This window comes from Phyllobates terribilis, unplaced genomic scaffold (assembly GCF_046119375.1).
Source record: "Phyllobates terribilis strain yellow unplaced genomic scaffold, ASM4611937v1 Scaffold_5__5_contigs__length_657084704, whole genome shotgun sequence".
NCBI classification, from domain to species: Eukaryota; Metazoa; Chordata; class Amphibia; order Anura; family Dendrobatidae; genus Phyllobates; species Phyllobates terribilis.
The window spans coordinates 177,108,948-177,126,231 of NW_027362765.1; the positions used below are offsets into that span (position 1 = coordinate 177,108,948).

The 17,284-nt window shown below is 41.3% G+C and overlaps 1 protein-coding gene across 1 annotated transcript in view; it reads left to right on the top strand.

Annotated features, from left to right (window-relative positions):
* YWHAB (tyrosine 3-monooxygenase/tryptophan 5-monooxygenase activation protein beta) overlaps positions 1 to 17,284 on the top strand; it is a 32,922-nt gene extending 15,638 nt beyond the window's left edge. Inside the window, exons 2-6 of the mRNA XM_073683533.1 lie at positions 6,303 to 6,604; positions 9,545 to 9,668; positions 12,602 to 12,765; positions 13,130 to 13,225; positions 14,906 to 17,284. Of these exons, the coding sequence (XP_073539634.1) occupies positions 6,311 to 6,604; positions 9,545 to 9,668; positions 12,602 to 12,765; positions 13,130 to 13,225; positions 14,906 to 14,962 (735 nt within the window). The 5' untranslated portion in view covers positions 6,303 to 6,310 and the 3' untranslated portion in view covers positions 14,963 to 17,284. The remainder of the gene's footprint in view (positions 1 to 6,302; positions 6,605 to 9,544; positions 9,669 to 12,601; positions 12,766 to 13,129; positions 13,226 to 14,905) is intronic.

Consider the following 17,284-nt stretch of genomic DNA (forward strand, 5'->3'; position numbering starts at 1 on the left):
ACATAAGTAGACGCCATTTGTCACAATGGCATGAAGATCGCAATGTTGCATAGCAACATTTACTGTGATTGCACAACCACTGCAAAAAAAAATCCCCAAACCTGTTTGATTTGTCACGAGTCACACGCAACTTTTTAAATGGAGACGGTCACCTCAAAAAAAAATAGTCAAATAGGAGACCTGGCCTCTATAAAAATCATAGATTTGGTGTGATAACCGTTGCATTTGATGTGCATAAAAAACAGTTTGTCTGATGTAAATGAGGGTGTCCTGTGCAATCTTGGTGTGGCCAGAAGAGCTTAGTGCACCGCAACGCCCCTCAATTATCACACCTGGCAGACTAACTCTATGAAGATTGACAGCAGTCACGTGGCAAAAGTGAGTGGTGCCTGAAAATGTTGGGGGTGTGGGCACAGTGTTAATGCTGGAGCGAGCACAGCCCTCTTGCTCTGTGCTGTAGCTGCTTTCTACAGCAGTCTGTCAATCTGAATAGAGGGAGGTGGTGGAGCATAGTAATTGAGGGGTGGGATGAAGCACTGAGCTCTTGGCAACACAAAGGGTGCACCAGACTCCCTCAGTGGGAAAGCAGATTGTGCAATATACATCAAAAACAATAGTTGTTACACCAAAGGTATGATGTCTGTAGGGGGCAAAGTCCCCTATTTGACAATGTTGTTAATTTAAATGCTGTTATTGAGGTGACAAACTCATTTAATTCAGACTCTGACATGTATTTCTACTTATACTATGCTTCAGCACACTGCGATTAGTGAATACATGAACTCCATTATTGCTATACACAAAAGTGAGGTACTTGGTGTTTTGTTCAAAAAGTGTAAAAGACATACATCCAACCATGCCAACGTGACCTCAAATGGGTGGTCCCTAACTACTGACTCCTCCATGTGTCCAGACAGGCCTCAAATGAAGAAAAAGGAAAAGAAAATCCCGGCACTCACGTGTTGATAATCAGTTGATTTATTCCACAACTCACACAAGACGTTTCAGCCTGTCCAAGGCTTTTTTCAATTGAAAAAAGCCTTGGACAGGCTGAAACGTCTTGTGTGAGTTGTGGAATAAATCAACTGATTATCAACACGTGAGTGCCGGGATTTTCTTTTCCTATAGACATTGTTTTCCACGTGCACCACTCTAGCTACACGGAGTGCCGACTATTCCCTTTTTGATACTGATCAAATGAAGAAAAAGGCTTGGCTCATAATGAAACCTTTTTTGGAAAGATGCGTCATAGTATAGTCGTAGCTTAAATTGTTAGAGATAATGTCCAAGAAAAGACTAAACCAAGTAAAGTTAACTTAAAAGGCACAAAGATAAGTCACTTTTTCAACCAGGGAACAAGGGGGCAAGGACAATGTTGAATCGGGGCTATGGCTTTTATCCTAAAATAGCGCTACTCATGTTCCGCAACTGCAGGAACTTCAATATTGCCTTGACTGTCTAATGGAAATGATCAGAGAAACAATGGCAAGACATGTTTGGTTGTAGCAGGTTGGATCCTTTGTGTTAGCAGGTATTTGTCAGCCATTTACATTGCCCTAACTGAAAAGATTCTCATTTAGCACCGCAGTGATCGTGTGCATCAGGGAGTTGGTGCACAACTACGATGACGCTAGAACCACGGTACCTGGAGAATTTTTATAAACTCATTCGCCTTGTTGCATTTTAAAGGCCAGTTTTTGAAGCAGCTGGGTCATCCATACATGTCATCAGCCATTATGTAGACCCGTGGGTGACAACACCTGGTCCCCTCAGTCCTGTGCACTCATCCACCTCCTGTTACTAGACAACAGCGAAAACACCTTTGGTCAGTGCCAAGTAAATTCCCATGAAAGCCCTAAGGGGCGACCTAAGAACAGCTCCATGGCGAAGTGCAGAATCCTGGAGCTACATCTATGTAAATGACCTCTGCAAAATACACTTTTTTTTCTTAAATTTCACGCATTATGCTGGCACTGAAAAACCCAGCAAAATTTCTGTAACAGGCATCGAACACGCAGAAACTAGACCTTTAAATAAATAAAAAATAAATAAAGTATACTTGCCTCCTGCATTGATGCAGGTCGGCCATGCCGAGCCCTATGTCACCCACCGATCATGTAACATATGCAGTCACATGACAGCTGTAGTCGTCAGTGTCCGCTGTCACCAGCGGGGCTCAGAGTAACCGAACTGTGCTAATGCAGGAGGTAAGTATATGTTTAATGCAGTAGTCTGTCGGCACTTAAACAGGTTGTCCGCTACTTGACAACCAATTTTAAGGGGGGGGTGGGTTTACACCTTATGACTACTTAATTTGTATGCATTGTTCACCTTTATAATGGGATATTTGGGCGCATGTGACATAATCCTTACTTTCATTCCACATGTGTACATCTATGTGTTGGATGAGCATAAGGCCCAAATATCTATTCACCAGGCCTAAAGTATTGTTCGGGACAGAATGAGACTCTTCCTGTTCCTCCTGAGCCGGGTGAAAAGATTTTTCTGGGCCATTCAATGTGTTCAAAAGGTAAACTTTAAATTACCGTTGCCATGGACACACGGGTCTTTTTTAATTAGATTTTGCTTGGGTGGCAGCGGTGCGGTGAGGACTTCTATGTGGTGACCGGGCAGGTTTGGGCTGAATTCTCTTGGTATGCTGCAGCGGCGTGGTGGGAAGTAGTGGTTAGGCATGAACACAGTGAGAGGGGCATCTCAGCAGCCTTTTGCACCTTATTTCCATCTCTGTCCTCCACAAGCCAAAAAGACAGCCAATTTGCCAGATGTGACTCGTGGGCTGCACTGTGCGATGATCCACTCTAGCGTGTTATGTCCATCAGTGTACTGTGTTGATTTCAGTAGGAAAGAGCATATGCAAAAATGTTACTTCTGATCATGGCAAAAAAAAAAATATTCTACTTTAAAAACAAAAAAAAACTAGTTTTTACAACATCGCATTGTACTGTTTTACTTTATAGAAATTTTGCAATCCCCAGTCACCTGGTTCTTCTGTAACCTTGAGTGCTGCCCCTACTGGTCATAAATCAGTAAGCAGCTATTAAAGGGAGTTTATCCCAAACTGACAGTATAAACTAAGCACATAGGCCCCAATTCACCATTGTAGTGTCTTCAGTTTTCTGCAGTAATTTGCTCCTTTTTAGTAACTTTAGTTTTATTTTCTATATTTTCAACACTTTGTAACTTGTCTGTTCTTAATCTTTAATTTTCCTTGTCAACTTTTTTGCGTATCCATGTATTTTAATTCATGAAATGCAACTTTAACCAATTTTTTTTTTTTCTCGCACCTCACTCCAGTGCCCCTTGGAGTAAGGTTTCTGGAGGAGATTTTAATTTGGCACCTTTTCTGCAACTTTTTAAAGGATTTGCGACTTTTGATAGTGTTACAAATTCATGTTAGAGGTGAAGAAGCAAATTTTTTTTTACATTTCTGCTAAATTCAAGAACTGTGCCATTTTGAAGAATTTGGCACAAAACCATCAGCAAATACCACATGGCAAAGTAAGAAGTGACTTCAGTATATCGCAAATGATGAATTGGACCTATAGTCTTGGGAAATGTAGCCCATATGAAAATCTAACCTTAAAGGGGTTGTCCGGTCTTAAGCAACAACGCACTGCGCGTTGAGGATTTGACAGCATCGTGAACAGGCGGTCACATGACTGCAAGTATGCGATTTTTATACTTTCCTGCCTGTCTAGTCGAAATTTGGCCTGCAGTGTGTATATTACATATTGCATACTTGCAGTTACATGACCACTATTGCCAGCATCGGAGAATCCTCAGTGCAATGACTGCAGACTTGTAGCTTAAGACCGGACAACCCATTTAAAGAGTAATGTTTTAATTTTTACTTCATAAATCAATAGTACAGATGAAAATGAGCAACGTTGTAAAGTACCGTATTTTGCGTATTATAAGATGCACCCCAAATTTTGCGGTGCAGAATAGGAAAAAAAATATATATTTTTTTAAATATAATGGTGCGCCTTATAATCCTTTTTACATGAGGGTGGTGGCAGTGGTGGAACAGGGGTCACAGGTGCCAGGTTCACCTATACAGGAGGTTGGCGGTGGCAGAAGTTGGGTGATGTTGTGGGCCCCATCCTCCTCAGAGGGGTCGCTGATTCAGGATGACTTGGGCGGTGGTGGTGGGAGTGGATCGATGCAGCGGTCCCCATCCTCTCAAAAGAATTCTGTGGTGAGCGGAGGTGCCCTCTCCCGTACATAGCCTTGTGGTGGGCTTCAGTAAAATGGCCGCCGAAGCATGCGCAGATTGAGATATTGAAAGACTAGATCTAGTCTCCCAAGATCTCAATCAGCGCATGCTCCGGCGGCATTTTTCCCGAAGCCCACCACAAGGCTATGTACGGGAGAGGGCACCTCCGCTCACCGCCGAATTCTTTTGAGAGGACTGGTCCCGCAGCATCGACCCACTCCCACCACCGCCCAAGTCATCCTGAATCGGCGACCCTTCTGAGAGGACGGAGCCCGCAGCATCGCCCGACTCCTGCCACAGCCGCCAACCTCCTGAAGCAGTGACCCTGATCCAATGACGCTACTCCTCAGGTAAAATACCGTACCTTCAAATTATAAGACGCACCCCCTTTTTCCTCCCAAATTTCGGAGGAAAAAAGTGCTTCTTATAATCTGAAAAATGCAGTATCTTATCAGAGAAATGAGCTTTTTTTTCTGACACAATTTATCAAAATTCTCAATTCTGAGGTAAAATCTGTAGTCAGTGAAGACAGACTTTCCCATTTACTGAGATAGGAGAAGACAGTTGCTACTGATAGAATCTAATCTCAGTAATGGGAAAGTCTGTCTTCACTGAAAACAGATTTTACCTCAAATACTCAATGTCAAGCAGCAGCTGCAAAAGCAAACAAGATTTTAGGATGTATAAAAAGAGAAATAAAATCCTGCAATCCCAACGTACTGTTGCCCCTTTATAAATCACTGAGGCCACATCTAGAATATGGGATCCAGTTTTGGGCTCCACATGTTAAAAAGGATATTCAGAAGTTAGTCAGTTCAAAGGCAGGCAACTAGATTATTACAAGGGATGGAGGCCTCTCATATGAGGTTGAACTTGTTTAGCTTCCAAAAAAGACGCCTCAGAGGGGATCTCATTTACATGCATAAATGTGTGGTCAGTACAAAGGACTGGCACATGACTTATTCTTTCCAAATACCATACTAAGGACCAGGGGGCACTCATTACGGGTGGAAGAAAGGCGATTCTGGTACCTAAACAGGAAAGGGTTCTTTACAGTCCGATAAGTCAGACTGTGGAATGCCCGACCACATGAGGTAGTAACGGCTTTTAGAAAGGGGATGATTTTCTAAGTACACATAACATTATTGGTTATACTTAAATTAGTGACACCATGTACAATTGTTGGAGGAAGGTTGAACTTCAACCTCTGTAAGTTGAGCATTTTGACACTGACCAATTTTGGCAGAGAAAGAAACAGTTTTCTTTGATAAGATATATTACAAAGTTGCTTATTTTCCTTTGTACTATTGATTTATGAATTAAAAATTAAAACGACTGTTATTCTTTAAGTTTCTGCAGAATGGAGGCAGCAATTGAAATACTGAAGTATTGGTGCACCCTTAGTGTGGCTGAGGCTCATTGCATGGTTCCATTCACTGGCTTTGCATGTCCCTCCTCCCCCATTGGTGATTGACAGCTTAGGCTTGGCTGGATCAAGCACTGTCTGCAGAGAAAACTCAGGCAATCATCAATGAGAGAGGCAAGACGTGCAAGACTAGTGGGTAGAACAGTGCACCGAGCTGTTAAGCCACACCAAGGGTGCTTGATTCGCATGTTTGTCTAAGCTTCAGTCTGCAGAAGAGATTAGATCCCTATAGGGTTTGTACCTCATACAGGGCTATGTGCATATAATAATTTTTATTTCTATAGCACCAACATATTCCACAGCACTTTACATTTTAGAGGGGTCTTGTGCAGACAATAAAGACATTGCAGAATAACACCTAACTCAACAAATGCCAAGAGGAGTGAGGGCCCTGCTCGCAAGCTTTCTAATCAATGCTTAGTTTGTACTATGCGTTTGTGCGACAGACTCCCTGCAATGTTCAGGCTGTAACATGCAAGTCATAGTGGAAAGAAGTAGTTTTATGGTTATTTGTGAGATCGTCCCATAACCAGTGTTAACACTCAGCTAATTTCCAACTGTTCAATTCCTTTTGTTTTTAATGCCTCTATCTTCTGTCCCATAGAACCGCCATTAATTGTCCCACTTTTGTCTCACTAGATTTCATCATGGACAAGAGTGAACTGGTACAGAAGGCCAAGCTGGCTGAGCAGGCCGAGCGTTACGATGACATGGCTGCTGCCATGAAAGCTGTGACTGAGCAGGGAGGCGAGCTCTCTAACGAGGAGAGGAACCTGCTCTCTGTTGCCTACAAAAATGTTGTAGGTGCCCGCCGGTCCTCTTGGCGTGTGGTCTCCAGCATCGAGACGAAGACAGAAGGAAATGATAAAAAGCAGCAGATGGCGCGTGAATATCGTGAGAAGATTGAGGCAGAGCTGACGGAGATCTGCACAGATGTTTTGGTATTATGCACAGCTAGGATAATAAAGGGAATGTGTGATGATTTCATTTAGGGATAGATATTAGTACATGGATAATCATAATTTTTTTTTTATATCATGGCTATATGTTTTTAACTTTTAAAAGCCTACCTTGCAGACTGCCATACTGGAGCCATACTTCTCCCTGCATAGGCCATACAGCAGGGTAATGTTTTGTGTTGCTTTCATAGATGCCAGAGCTGAATCTCACATAAATGTACTATTAATGCTAAAGTTCCTAAATTTGTACGACGTTGTATCTCTTGTCTGAAGCTGGAGGTACATGCATACAGCTGAGCGCTCCCTGTAGACAGGCTGTGTGTGTCATGGAGGGGACTGTATGATTGGCAGACATCTCCTTGGAGTAAAGGCTACAGATATCACTGGCACAATGGAAGGGAACCCTTACACCTTATCTTGTCAGCCACAAGCATGGCCTGTGGGCAGCTATAAGGCTTCGGCTACACAGCTATAGATTGCTCTATTTTGCGGATACATGATGCAATAAAGTAAGAGAATGTGGCATAACAAAAAAAAATATCAAGATTTGCCTGACACCGTCCTATTGCACACTGCTAGGAGCCCACCCGTCCAGTGCTGTCAGTGGCAAACTGTCTCCTGTTACTCAGCAGTGCTCCATGTGTCTGTCCACATCACTTCTGAATGAGGGGAGAAATGATTCACTAGTGTTCCTGATTCCCTTATAAATTACACGAGCGTGATATTTACCCGCTTCCACAGTCCCAGCATACGAGTGGTTAATCTGTGCATATTTTGGTTGCTATAGAAATACTTGTTCTCTGCATCTTTTAATAGCATTTTGCTTGCTATTGGTTGCACTTGGCATTAAGGCAGAAGTAGTATGAATCCACAGCGGGGCCATTTTTCTCATTCTCAGTGGTGTCGTATCTAAATATAGTGTATTGTGCACAGACAACCTAATTCATAACTCACCTCTGATTGCTGCTGCTATTCAGCGGCTCCATCTGATCCTGCAGGGGATCCCTCCCTTGTACTTCAGAGAGAACTGCCTTTTATTGTTAAGCTACAAATGGTGCAACATCCTAGCCTAATGTTTCCCAGTTGTAATTCAGCAATTCCAAAGAATCCTCACCAGTTCCAAAAAAAGCACCAATTTTATTGGATGATGAAACATCTACTTTGGTGCTCCCCCGACAGGGCTGCTTTGGCCTTTGTGTCCATATGACGAGACATATCAGGAGGCTGAGTGTACGGAGATGGAGCATTGCTGTGGGAGCCCCAGAGGCGATCAGTAGGCTTCTTCTCCTCATCCCACCCTTGTTCTTGGCTGTTGCCTGAGGGCAGTGTACAGTATTTTGTTTTGTTTTTTCCCCCCTGTACTTTGCTGCAGGTAATAAGGTAATCCACAGCAACATCTGCAACTTCTAGTTGTTATGGTGAATTTTTGCTTCCACCATTTAAAGCAGCACTCCTGCAGGTTTTTTTTATTGCACAGCTGGAGTGGCGCTTTAGATGTAATTCCCCTGCCTCCTGTCTCATGCTCACCTGCCACTTTCATCCTTTTCTAGCATTAGACCTGTGCAGATCTTCTCCACCTTCCTGCCACTGTATTCCGCTGCGAATGTTTTGTCTGTAAATGGTCAGCCAATTCGCTATATGTGAACATACCCTTATAATATTTTTTTTATTTATATAGCACCAACCTATTCCGCAGCACTTTACAATTAAGCGGGGACATGTACAGACAATAAATTCAATACAATTTAAAACAGTTTGAACAGTTACATTAGGAGTGAGGGTCCTGCTCGCAAGCTTACATTCTACAAGGAAATGGGGACACAATAGGTGAAAAGTGCTTGTTATTTCAGGTCTAGCTGTTATAATAAATAGGGATTTTCATATAAGGCTGCATGATCCGGTCATCAGCCCGTATGTTTAACTGCAATACTCAAGTATCGAGTGCAGTCATCGTGTGCATGGAGGGTGTGGAGACAGATGAATAGGAGGGAGCAGATTCTGAATAATTAGAATATTTACCCTTATGATAGTATGTACCTTCCATTATGACAATAAACATGGGCCTCATTTTTTTTCTATGGAAATGCCAAGTTACTGTGTCTCCTATATTGGTTTGCAGATTAGATGTGTGTAACATTCCCCAGAGCAGGGCTGTGGAGTCGGAGTCTGTGTCCATTTTGGTGGAGTCGGTATAAAATGGACTGACTCCAACTCCTAAAATATATAATAAATTGGGTACAGTAGTTCAATGCAGTTTGTGGGGAATATTTTTTCATAAGAATTTGGGAAAGTTATGAAATGTCCTATTTCTGATCTAAGGGTCTAGACTTTTAGCTGAGATGAATCTGTGCTACAGTAAATTTATCACTTACACATGAGCCATGTATGAGGGAGTCGGAGTTGAAGTCTCTGTCATGGAAATTGAGGAGTCGGAGGTTGGGCTTACCGGCTCCACAGCCCTGCCCCACAGGAGTATGAGATGCATCTTGTATGGGTCAGAGTATGGAGACGAGTGCTCATTGTTACTGACTCTCAGTACAGCGATGTACTTCATACTCATGTAGAAGCAATGTATATAATGTAGTCCAGTGCACCATGACTGCTTTATTGCAGCCTTTATACAATGGTGCAGCAAAATCTCCAACACTGCTTTATCTATTGTTTGTTACCTAAAACAAGAATAGAAGTGTGTAACATCTTCATTGTGTGCATTCAGCCTAATTATTGCTGACTCCTCTGCCTTTTAATTACTGCAGCGCCACTTACTGGTTGTACAATGCTATTACTGTTCATAAAATGTTTACCCAGCAAATCATTTTATTGTATTGTTTCCTTCTTTAGTTTAGGTAATTTTGACATTAATTTGAAAGTGCCCATTCTGCATTCAATGAGGATACTATTGACTGTTCTTTCTTTCTGCAGGACCTGCTGGACAAGCATCTGATTGCAAATGCAACTCCACCAGAAAGCAAGGTTTTCTATCTGAAAATGAAAGGGGATTATTACCGGTACCTTTCAGAAGTAGCCAGCGGGGATCAGAAACAAGGTGAGTTTGTAGTGTACGTCCTTCTGCATACTTTCAACTGCATTTGACAAAATTTGTAAGTAAAGGCTTCTTACAGTAAGTTACATGGCTGACTAAGATCTTATTATCCAGGTTGCCCTATTCCTCCACTAGCCATTCCATTCCAGGTCCCAACTGCCTCATTTTTAATCCTGTGCTTGGCACAGGCCATGTTGTCTGTCAGCACGAGATCAGAGCAGTCTATGAAGGACGGCTGGTTGGCTGCTTACTTTAATAGCCAAACAAGCCCCTTTCTCTGCCTTTATCAGTGACATTGTTCATACAGTTGATTTTAAATAGCCTTTAAACAATAAAGGGTATTGTCCCTCTCTCGTAGGTTTTGTGACAGGCCTGCATCAAAATCTGTGACTGATACGAATTTGATGCATGTTTGCAAAGCAAAGGGTTATATCCATATAAATTGACGTGCTTTAGATTTACAATCTGCAAATTGGAGATCTGCTACAATTATATCCCTCTGCTGCTATCGTAATATGCTGTGGTTTTTCTCCCCTTTTGGAATATTAGAAACCGATCTGCCTTGTGAGATCACATCCTTATACAGTGCAGATGTGAAAGGGGAAAATCAGTCTCCATGATGTTAAAGTACTTGGTTCATAGGTAAAAAAAAGCCTCATTTAAAAGTCCGTGATTTCTCGAATGCAAAACAAAAAACAGACCAGTGTTTTTGTTTTGGTTTTTCTTTTTTAGACTGCTTTTCCTACCAATTCAAGTTAAGAATGGTCAGCACACAAATGCAATTTGTACTGTCAGTAATTTTTTCATGGACCCATAGATTTGTGTGGATAATTTTGATCCATAAACTGATTAGATTTATTTTTTATTCTTGTGTACATGGCCCACAAAAAAGACATGTAAACACTTTATAGATCATGGATGCATGTTCTGTCTGTGAAAAACACAGAACATGTATGTGATTCCCAGATGTCTGAATAAGGCTGGACTGCGGTCACGGACACCCAGAAAAGGTTTACAAATCTCTATGGTGTTATGTTTAATAGGTAATGGGCCTGACAAAAGGGATAGTTTTGATACTCTCTGCAATCATAAATTGGCAGCTTTAGATAATGGGTCTCTTAAGCTGGGTTTACGGTGCCAATAAACATTCCTGATCAGTAATTATTTATTGATAGGTGGTCGTTTAATAGTTTTTATACACAGGCAGACTGCGCTCGATGATGCACACTGCACAAACTGTAATAAATCATTCAGAACATGTTGGCTGCCATCATTGTCAGCACAGATCCCGTTTACACTACAAGATTAACTAAATGAGTGTTCCTAGGAGCAATTGTTCATGATGATAATGCAGTGTGAATTGGATTGGGTCAGCATATTTAGTGTCTTCAGTTCTACCATTAAATCAACTCAACTCCCGTTCAAAAGGTTTTTTTTGATCATTTTAAAATGTACCTCCAGAAAAGTCTACTTCAGTGGTCAATTAATTGTACCCCATAGTGTCAGGAATGAACATTTAAATCCTGATTCCAAGTCCTATAGGAACTCTTTAATGAAATATAAGCTAATTGCTCCCCCTAGTGGACTCTAGGAGCTAGACTGAACTGTCAAGGTGACCTGGATTACATAGGTTTATTTTACTCTGCCTTTAAATTGCAGCCAATAAAATTATAGGCATATGGTGAAGTGAGGTCAGAATTGATTGACCTCTACAAATGACCAACTGGTGATGGGATCCAGGGTCACTGGGTGTACGGCTGAGCAAATCAACAAAGCAGTCTATAAATCACAATGCACAAAGCATCATGGTATGCATTAACCAAGCCTCAGACCTGGCATCTATTGAATGCATTTCCAATGTATCTTCAGGGTTGTGCGGAACGGAAATATTTTACCATCTCCTTGTAAGTTGTAATCCCTTCCTGACCATGCGATTTTTCAGTTTTCTGCACCTTCATTTTTGCCATACCTCTTTTTTTTTTGCCACTTACCTAAATGAGTTGTAGTTTTGAATTGCCATACTTTCTTCATTTTAACATACAATGTACTGGAAAGTAGGGGGAGGGGGAATCCTAGGGTGTAAAATTGAGAGAGAAAAAAATGCAATTTTGGCATTGTATTTTGGGTTGTTTTTTATGGTCTCTTTAGTATTAAAAATGACTTGGCAATATTTCTCCAAGTCATTACGACTGCAGTGATGACAAACTTGTAAAGTTTTATATTTTGATAGGTTTCCTTTAAGTCTGATCAATCTGTCATGTAAAAAAAGCTATTAACCTGCAGATATGGTGTTAATCTGCAGATTAATAGCGTTCCTAACCTGCCTGGTGAACCCCGCTAATGGGAGGAAATTAACTTTATTCCTCTGGACAGCATTTGGGTTGATCATAGGGGTGGGCCGTGACAGGTTCCCTTTAAATGAACGAAGTGATACCAAATGTTTTAGGTTTTTTTAATGGGGGAGTGGGGTGGGCGTTTATATTTATTATATATGTGACTTCCACCTGCAAATGTCTGGTCACTTGTTCTATATGCTGCAGTATATGGAGAAAATTGTAGTCTCCTATGAAGCCACAGGTTGGTCCTCACAGGAGCATCATCATGGCTGGTATGCAGGCCTTCAGCTGCCCCCCAGCTGGCATGGCTTACCCATAGGGAGTGGGGGCAACGGGTGTATCCTGACACCTTGCTTTAGCTGTCAGAGGTTGCCAGCAGCATTTAAGGAGTTAACAGCAGCGAGTGGAGATCCGGAGCCTGCATCATAGAAGGACCGAACATTGGACATACTGGAATAGCCAATGTGGGAAGGAGTTAAATAATGCCACGGCATTGAGCTTTGTCTTCTCACTTTTTGACCTCTTGTGATAGCCCAGAAAATGGCTTATCCTGTCTGTACATCTGTCAGTATGGTCTCACACTTTTCCCCCTCTGTGTAGGTACTGTAGGCAACTCCCAGCAGGCCTACCAAGAAGCTTTTGAAATTAGTAAGAGCGAGATGCAGCCGACACACCCTATTCGACTTGGACTGGCCCTCAACTTCTCAGTCTTCTACTATGAAATCCTCAACTCTCCAGAGAAAGCCTGCAGTCTAGCAAAATCCGTAAGTGTCTCATGTACAGTGTTAATTTCATAGCAGTTGGACAGCTGATATTATAGATGTGGCATCTTTATTCTTCTTCAGTTACCACCCAAATGTATATATGCTGATTGGCCCAAAACGTGTCTGTAAAGGAAGATAATGTGGAGAGAGATCTCTAGAGAGAGAGAGAGATCTCTAGAGAGAGAGAGAGATCTCTAGAGAGAGAGAGAGATCTCTAGAGAGAGATCTCTAGAGAGAGAGATCTCTAGAGAGAGAGATCTCTAGAGAGAGAGATCTCTAGAGAGAGAGATCTCTAGAGAGAGAGAGAGATCTCTCTTGTCTTGTAGATGGCACATTTTTAATAGTGAACATTTTGTCTTTTCAGGCATTTGATGAGGCGATAGCTGAACTGGACACATTGAATGAGGAGTCCTATAAAGACAGCACTCTTATCATGCAGCTACTAAGGGACAATCTTACAGTAAGTATAAGCTGCCATTTATACAGGGTCAGAGCGGTTACCGAAAGCTCCGTGACTGCCTTTATGTGCACATATCTCTTGTTCAGGAACTAAGAAAAAGTTGAATAGAGAAGAGAACGACTTAAAGGGGTATTCCCATCTCTGAGATCATATCCCGATATATGTAGTAGGTGTAATAATATTAGCAAATACCTCAAATTAGAAATGTAGTATAGTTTTTCTGATTTGCTATGTCTTTCCTCATGTGAAGGCATTGCAGGACCTTAGGTATCCATGGTAACAACCACTGATGTAGTGACAGCTAGTTGCTAGTGGTTGTAACCATGGATACCTAAGGTCCTGCACATGAGGAAAGAGACATCGTGAATCAGAAAAATTGCTACATTTGTAATTGGAGGTATCTGCTAATATTAGTACATCTACGTATTGGGATAGGATCTTGGAGATGGGAATACCCCTTTAAGGTGTTTTTTTTACTAGGCGATTTCTGCTGCACGTCTCCAATATTTGCACAGCTTGTGTGTAATCTCTAGCACTGACAGTTATGTTTAGAGGCAAATGCAATAAAATGTTGACAGGTTCAAAGGTTGCTTTACTGCTGCTGTTGTAAATCTTTCTGCCTGTGATTCTGCCGCCCATTTTGCTAAATTTCAGAGAGCAGGTGGCTTTCACTTACTAATAAAGGTTTTTCCTACGTCCTTATATTTTACTTCACTGCTTGTTAAAGGAACCTTGTCACACTGATCTTTTATTTCATTCATTTCCGAGTGTGTTTTGGTACCTTGATTGTTAAAAATAGTTTTTTTTTTCAGCGGAAAAGTGCACCTAAGGCAGCCATAAATAGTAAGGTTTGAAACTTACTAAAATAATTGTTAGCCTAGATGGCAGCCTTTTTTTTTTTTTTTATTTTTGCTTTCAAACACAGGCTTGAAACTGGACAGTGCTTCTTGTGTTGGGTGGTGACCAAAGCGGTGGGTAAAGGGGACTGACTGCTTTTCGGTGGGTAAAGGGGACTGACTGCTTTTTACAGTAGCTAAGCCAGCCCCATTCTTTGCCTTGCTGTTACAGATAAGGGGGTAGATTAACCACTGAAATAGTCACCCGGCCTCCTTCACACACTGCTATGGTCACGTGTCGAGCCCAGGACCTAAAGTAAAGATGCCGGCACCCAGAATGGAGCAGCTACAGGAAGATCGGGGCACCTAGACTGATATAACTATATTAGAAGGTTATACAACTTATTCAGTTCATGGAACCCCCCTTTGAGTAGCGTTTCACTTTGATTTAAAGGAGTATACACTACAGGCTTATTTCAATTTGGCGGAGCTGGTGATATCAGATGTGATATCATCCACCTGTCCTATTCATAACAATACCGCTACTCGTGCATATGACGCACCAGGTGTTGGTAGACATGACACTGCCGTGCCTGCTCACCTCCTGCTATAGAAGTGAAAGGAGCTGGAATACCCCTATAAATACTGCAGCGTCTAACCCCATATTTTTGGGATTTTGTTTGCTGATTATGGAAGTTGATCTGTTCATGTGAGGTCATAAATGGAGTATGGCCACCACAATGTTGCATGTATCCACGTGCCAGGTATTGGTTGGGGCAGTTAGGTCTGATCTTAGTGGTTGATGCCATTGTAACAAACACTAATGTGACGCTTTCTTTTCCAGCTATGGACTTCAGAACACCAGAGCGAAGATGCTGACAACGTAGAGGGAGACAACTAACAACTGCCACGCATCGACTTTTTTTTTTTTTTTTATTATTTTTCTTTTTTTTTTTTTTCCCACTGTCACTCTGTATTGTATACCCCCTCGTGCGACCAGTAACTAGAATAGTACATCGACTTTCACAACCTCCGTGTAGCAGAATAAATTGTGGATTTGAGGAAAAATTTCAGGTGTTTTACCGGACAAATACATTCTAATACTTCTGTATGTATGATATATTTCTACCTGTATATCATATATATGATTTAAATATGTAATTATGTCTTTTTTTAACTGAACACTGTGATTATGGGGTTTTGCTAGTAACATTCTAAGTTTAGGATCCCATCTCTCCCCCCCACGCCCCTCTTACAATATTACAACTTATTTTAGGACAAAAAAGTCGAAGTACAATTCTGCTGTACCTGTACTACAGGATGTTGGTGACCATACTGTAACCTCCGGGGTGGATTGGGTTCATAACATGGTGTTTTGTTCCTGTATCGATGATCTGTTTTGATTGAGTTAAATATTACATATAATTTGTAAGCCTGGATATAAGTCTTTTTTTTGGATATTTAATCATATTGGGTTTTTCTATTAGTGTGATGCGCACTTTTTTTTTGCCACTATGTGTTTAAAGGAAAAAAATGAGGACATTCTTGCATCAGGGGCTCACAGGGTATACTGTAAAGTACACCGATATTGGTAACTATAAATGACTGTCAGATTTGGAAAAGGAGAAAATAGAGCGTACGTGTAAGGTCTTCCCATCATTTCTGCTGTGGAGTATCTTAGAAATCTGGTCATTTTCTTCCTTGCCATAGTATTTTAACTGTTTACATTTTTGCTTCTTTTAATCCATTCAACCCCTTGTTTTGTTCACACGTCCTGGTGATCTTGTTTTTTCTCTTAATCCGTACCCTGTATCATTTTTTTTTTAAAGGGATCCTCCGGCTGAATGTATCAAGATCTGATTAATAATTAGGCCTGAGACTACGTTCAGGCATCTGCAACCACCCCGTACTTCCTCAGATCAACATAGTGGTTTTCCTGGGATTTATAAGAATGGGGTCAAGAGCTAGTAATGGGATTTTAAAAAAAGATATTCACCCCATTGTGCCAGTTTCTGCTTATTTCCTGCAGGGATCATGTGGTGGTCAGCAATTAATGACTGCTGCAGCCAATCATAACCCTTAACTACGTGCCTTACATGCTGGCATCACTGATGAGGCCAGTGTTTGGCTGTAGTGGGCATGTGAATGAAGAACTAATGCGATCCCTGTAGGAACCTGTCAGGCACAACCAGGGACCACCTGCGGTGAGGGTTTGATTAAAGAAGTGAGTAGAGGCTGTACTTTAAATTCTGTGCTCTTTCATTTTCTTGAAATTCCCTTTAAATGAGCGTATATTGCCATAAATCACTAGGTAAACTTTCCAAGTAATGCAGATGTAATACAGCCGCATTTCCAGGTTTTTGATATGGAACGACTTGGCTTCTACAAAACAGCCTTCTTCCTAATGTGCTGAATTATGAGATGGCCCAGTTGCTAGGGGCTCAAGACTCCAGCTTTTTGTGTGTTGTCAGGCAGCAGATCCTTAGCAACTGGTTTGTCAAATTAGGCTTAAGACCTGGCAAGTAGTAAAGCCCTCTACTTCTTCTCGTACTGCCTTATTTATCAGATTTTTGTTACAAAGGTGGAGAGCCTCTTCAGTACAATCTCTAAAATGCATGGCCCACTTTGACACTTTAACACCTTTCATTTATTTGGGAGTCATTGTTGATCACCAATATTCTAGGCATTTTTGCAGTAAGATGTAGATCTACGACATCAGTTGTTCGGTCCTATTACGGCGCAGAGTACTGTATTTAGTTAGTCGCTGTTCAGGCTGTCACAGCATCATTCCGACTTTTTACATTCCACCTGGCTGTATCTTCCTCAGCATCCGTCTACTTTAAAGCAGAAATCCATGCACTGAACTTTCAGTCTCCGAACAAGACGTACAGTTAATACTTGCGCTTTATAAATGCAGTAGTGAATGTGGAACTGAGCCTGTCTGTATATCTGGTAGCTCTTTATTTTTTTATTATTGTTTTGGCTTTGTTTTTACTGACCAGTATTCTGCCTAAAGGTTTGCTTCTGTGTTGGTTTGATTACCTAGCACACACGTGGTTGTGAAAATTTAGTCTAGCGCAAAAAAAAAAAATAAAATAAAATAAAAAAAAATGGTTATTGATGTACTCAAATTTGTGTATGTATTTTCAACAGTTCTAGTTTCACCCTACACAGAATAATCAGGAACATGTAACAATTCAAGCAAAATAAATAATCCATGTTA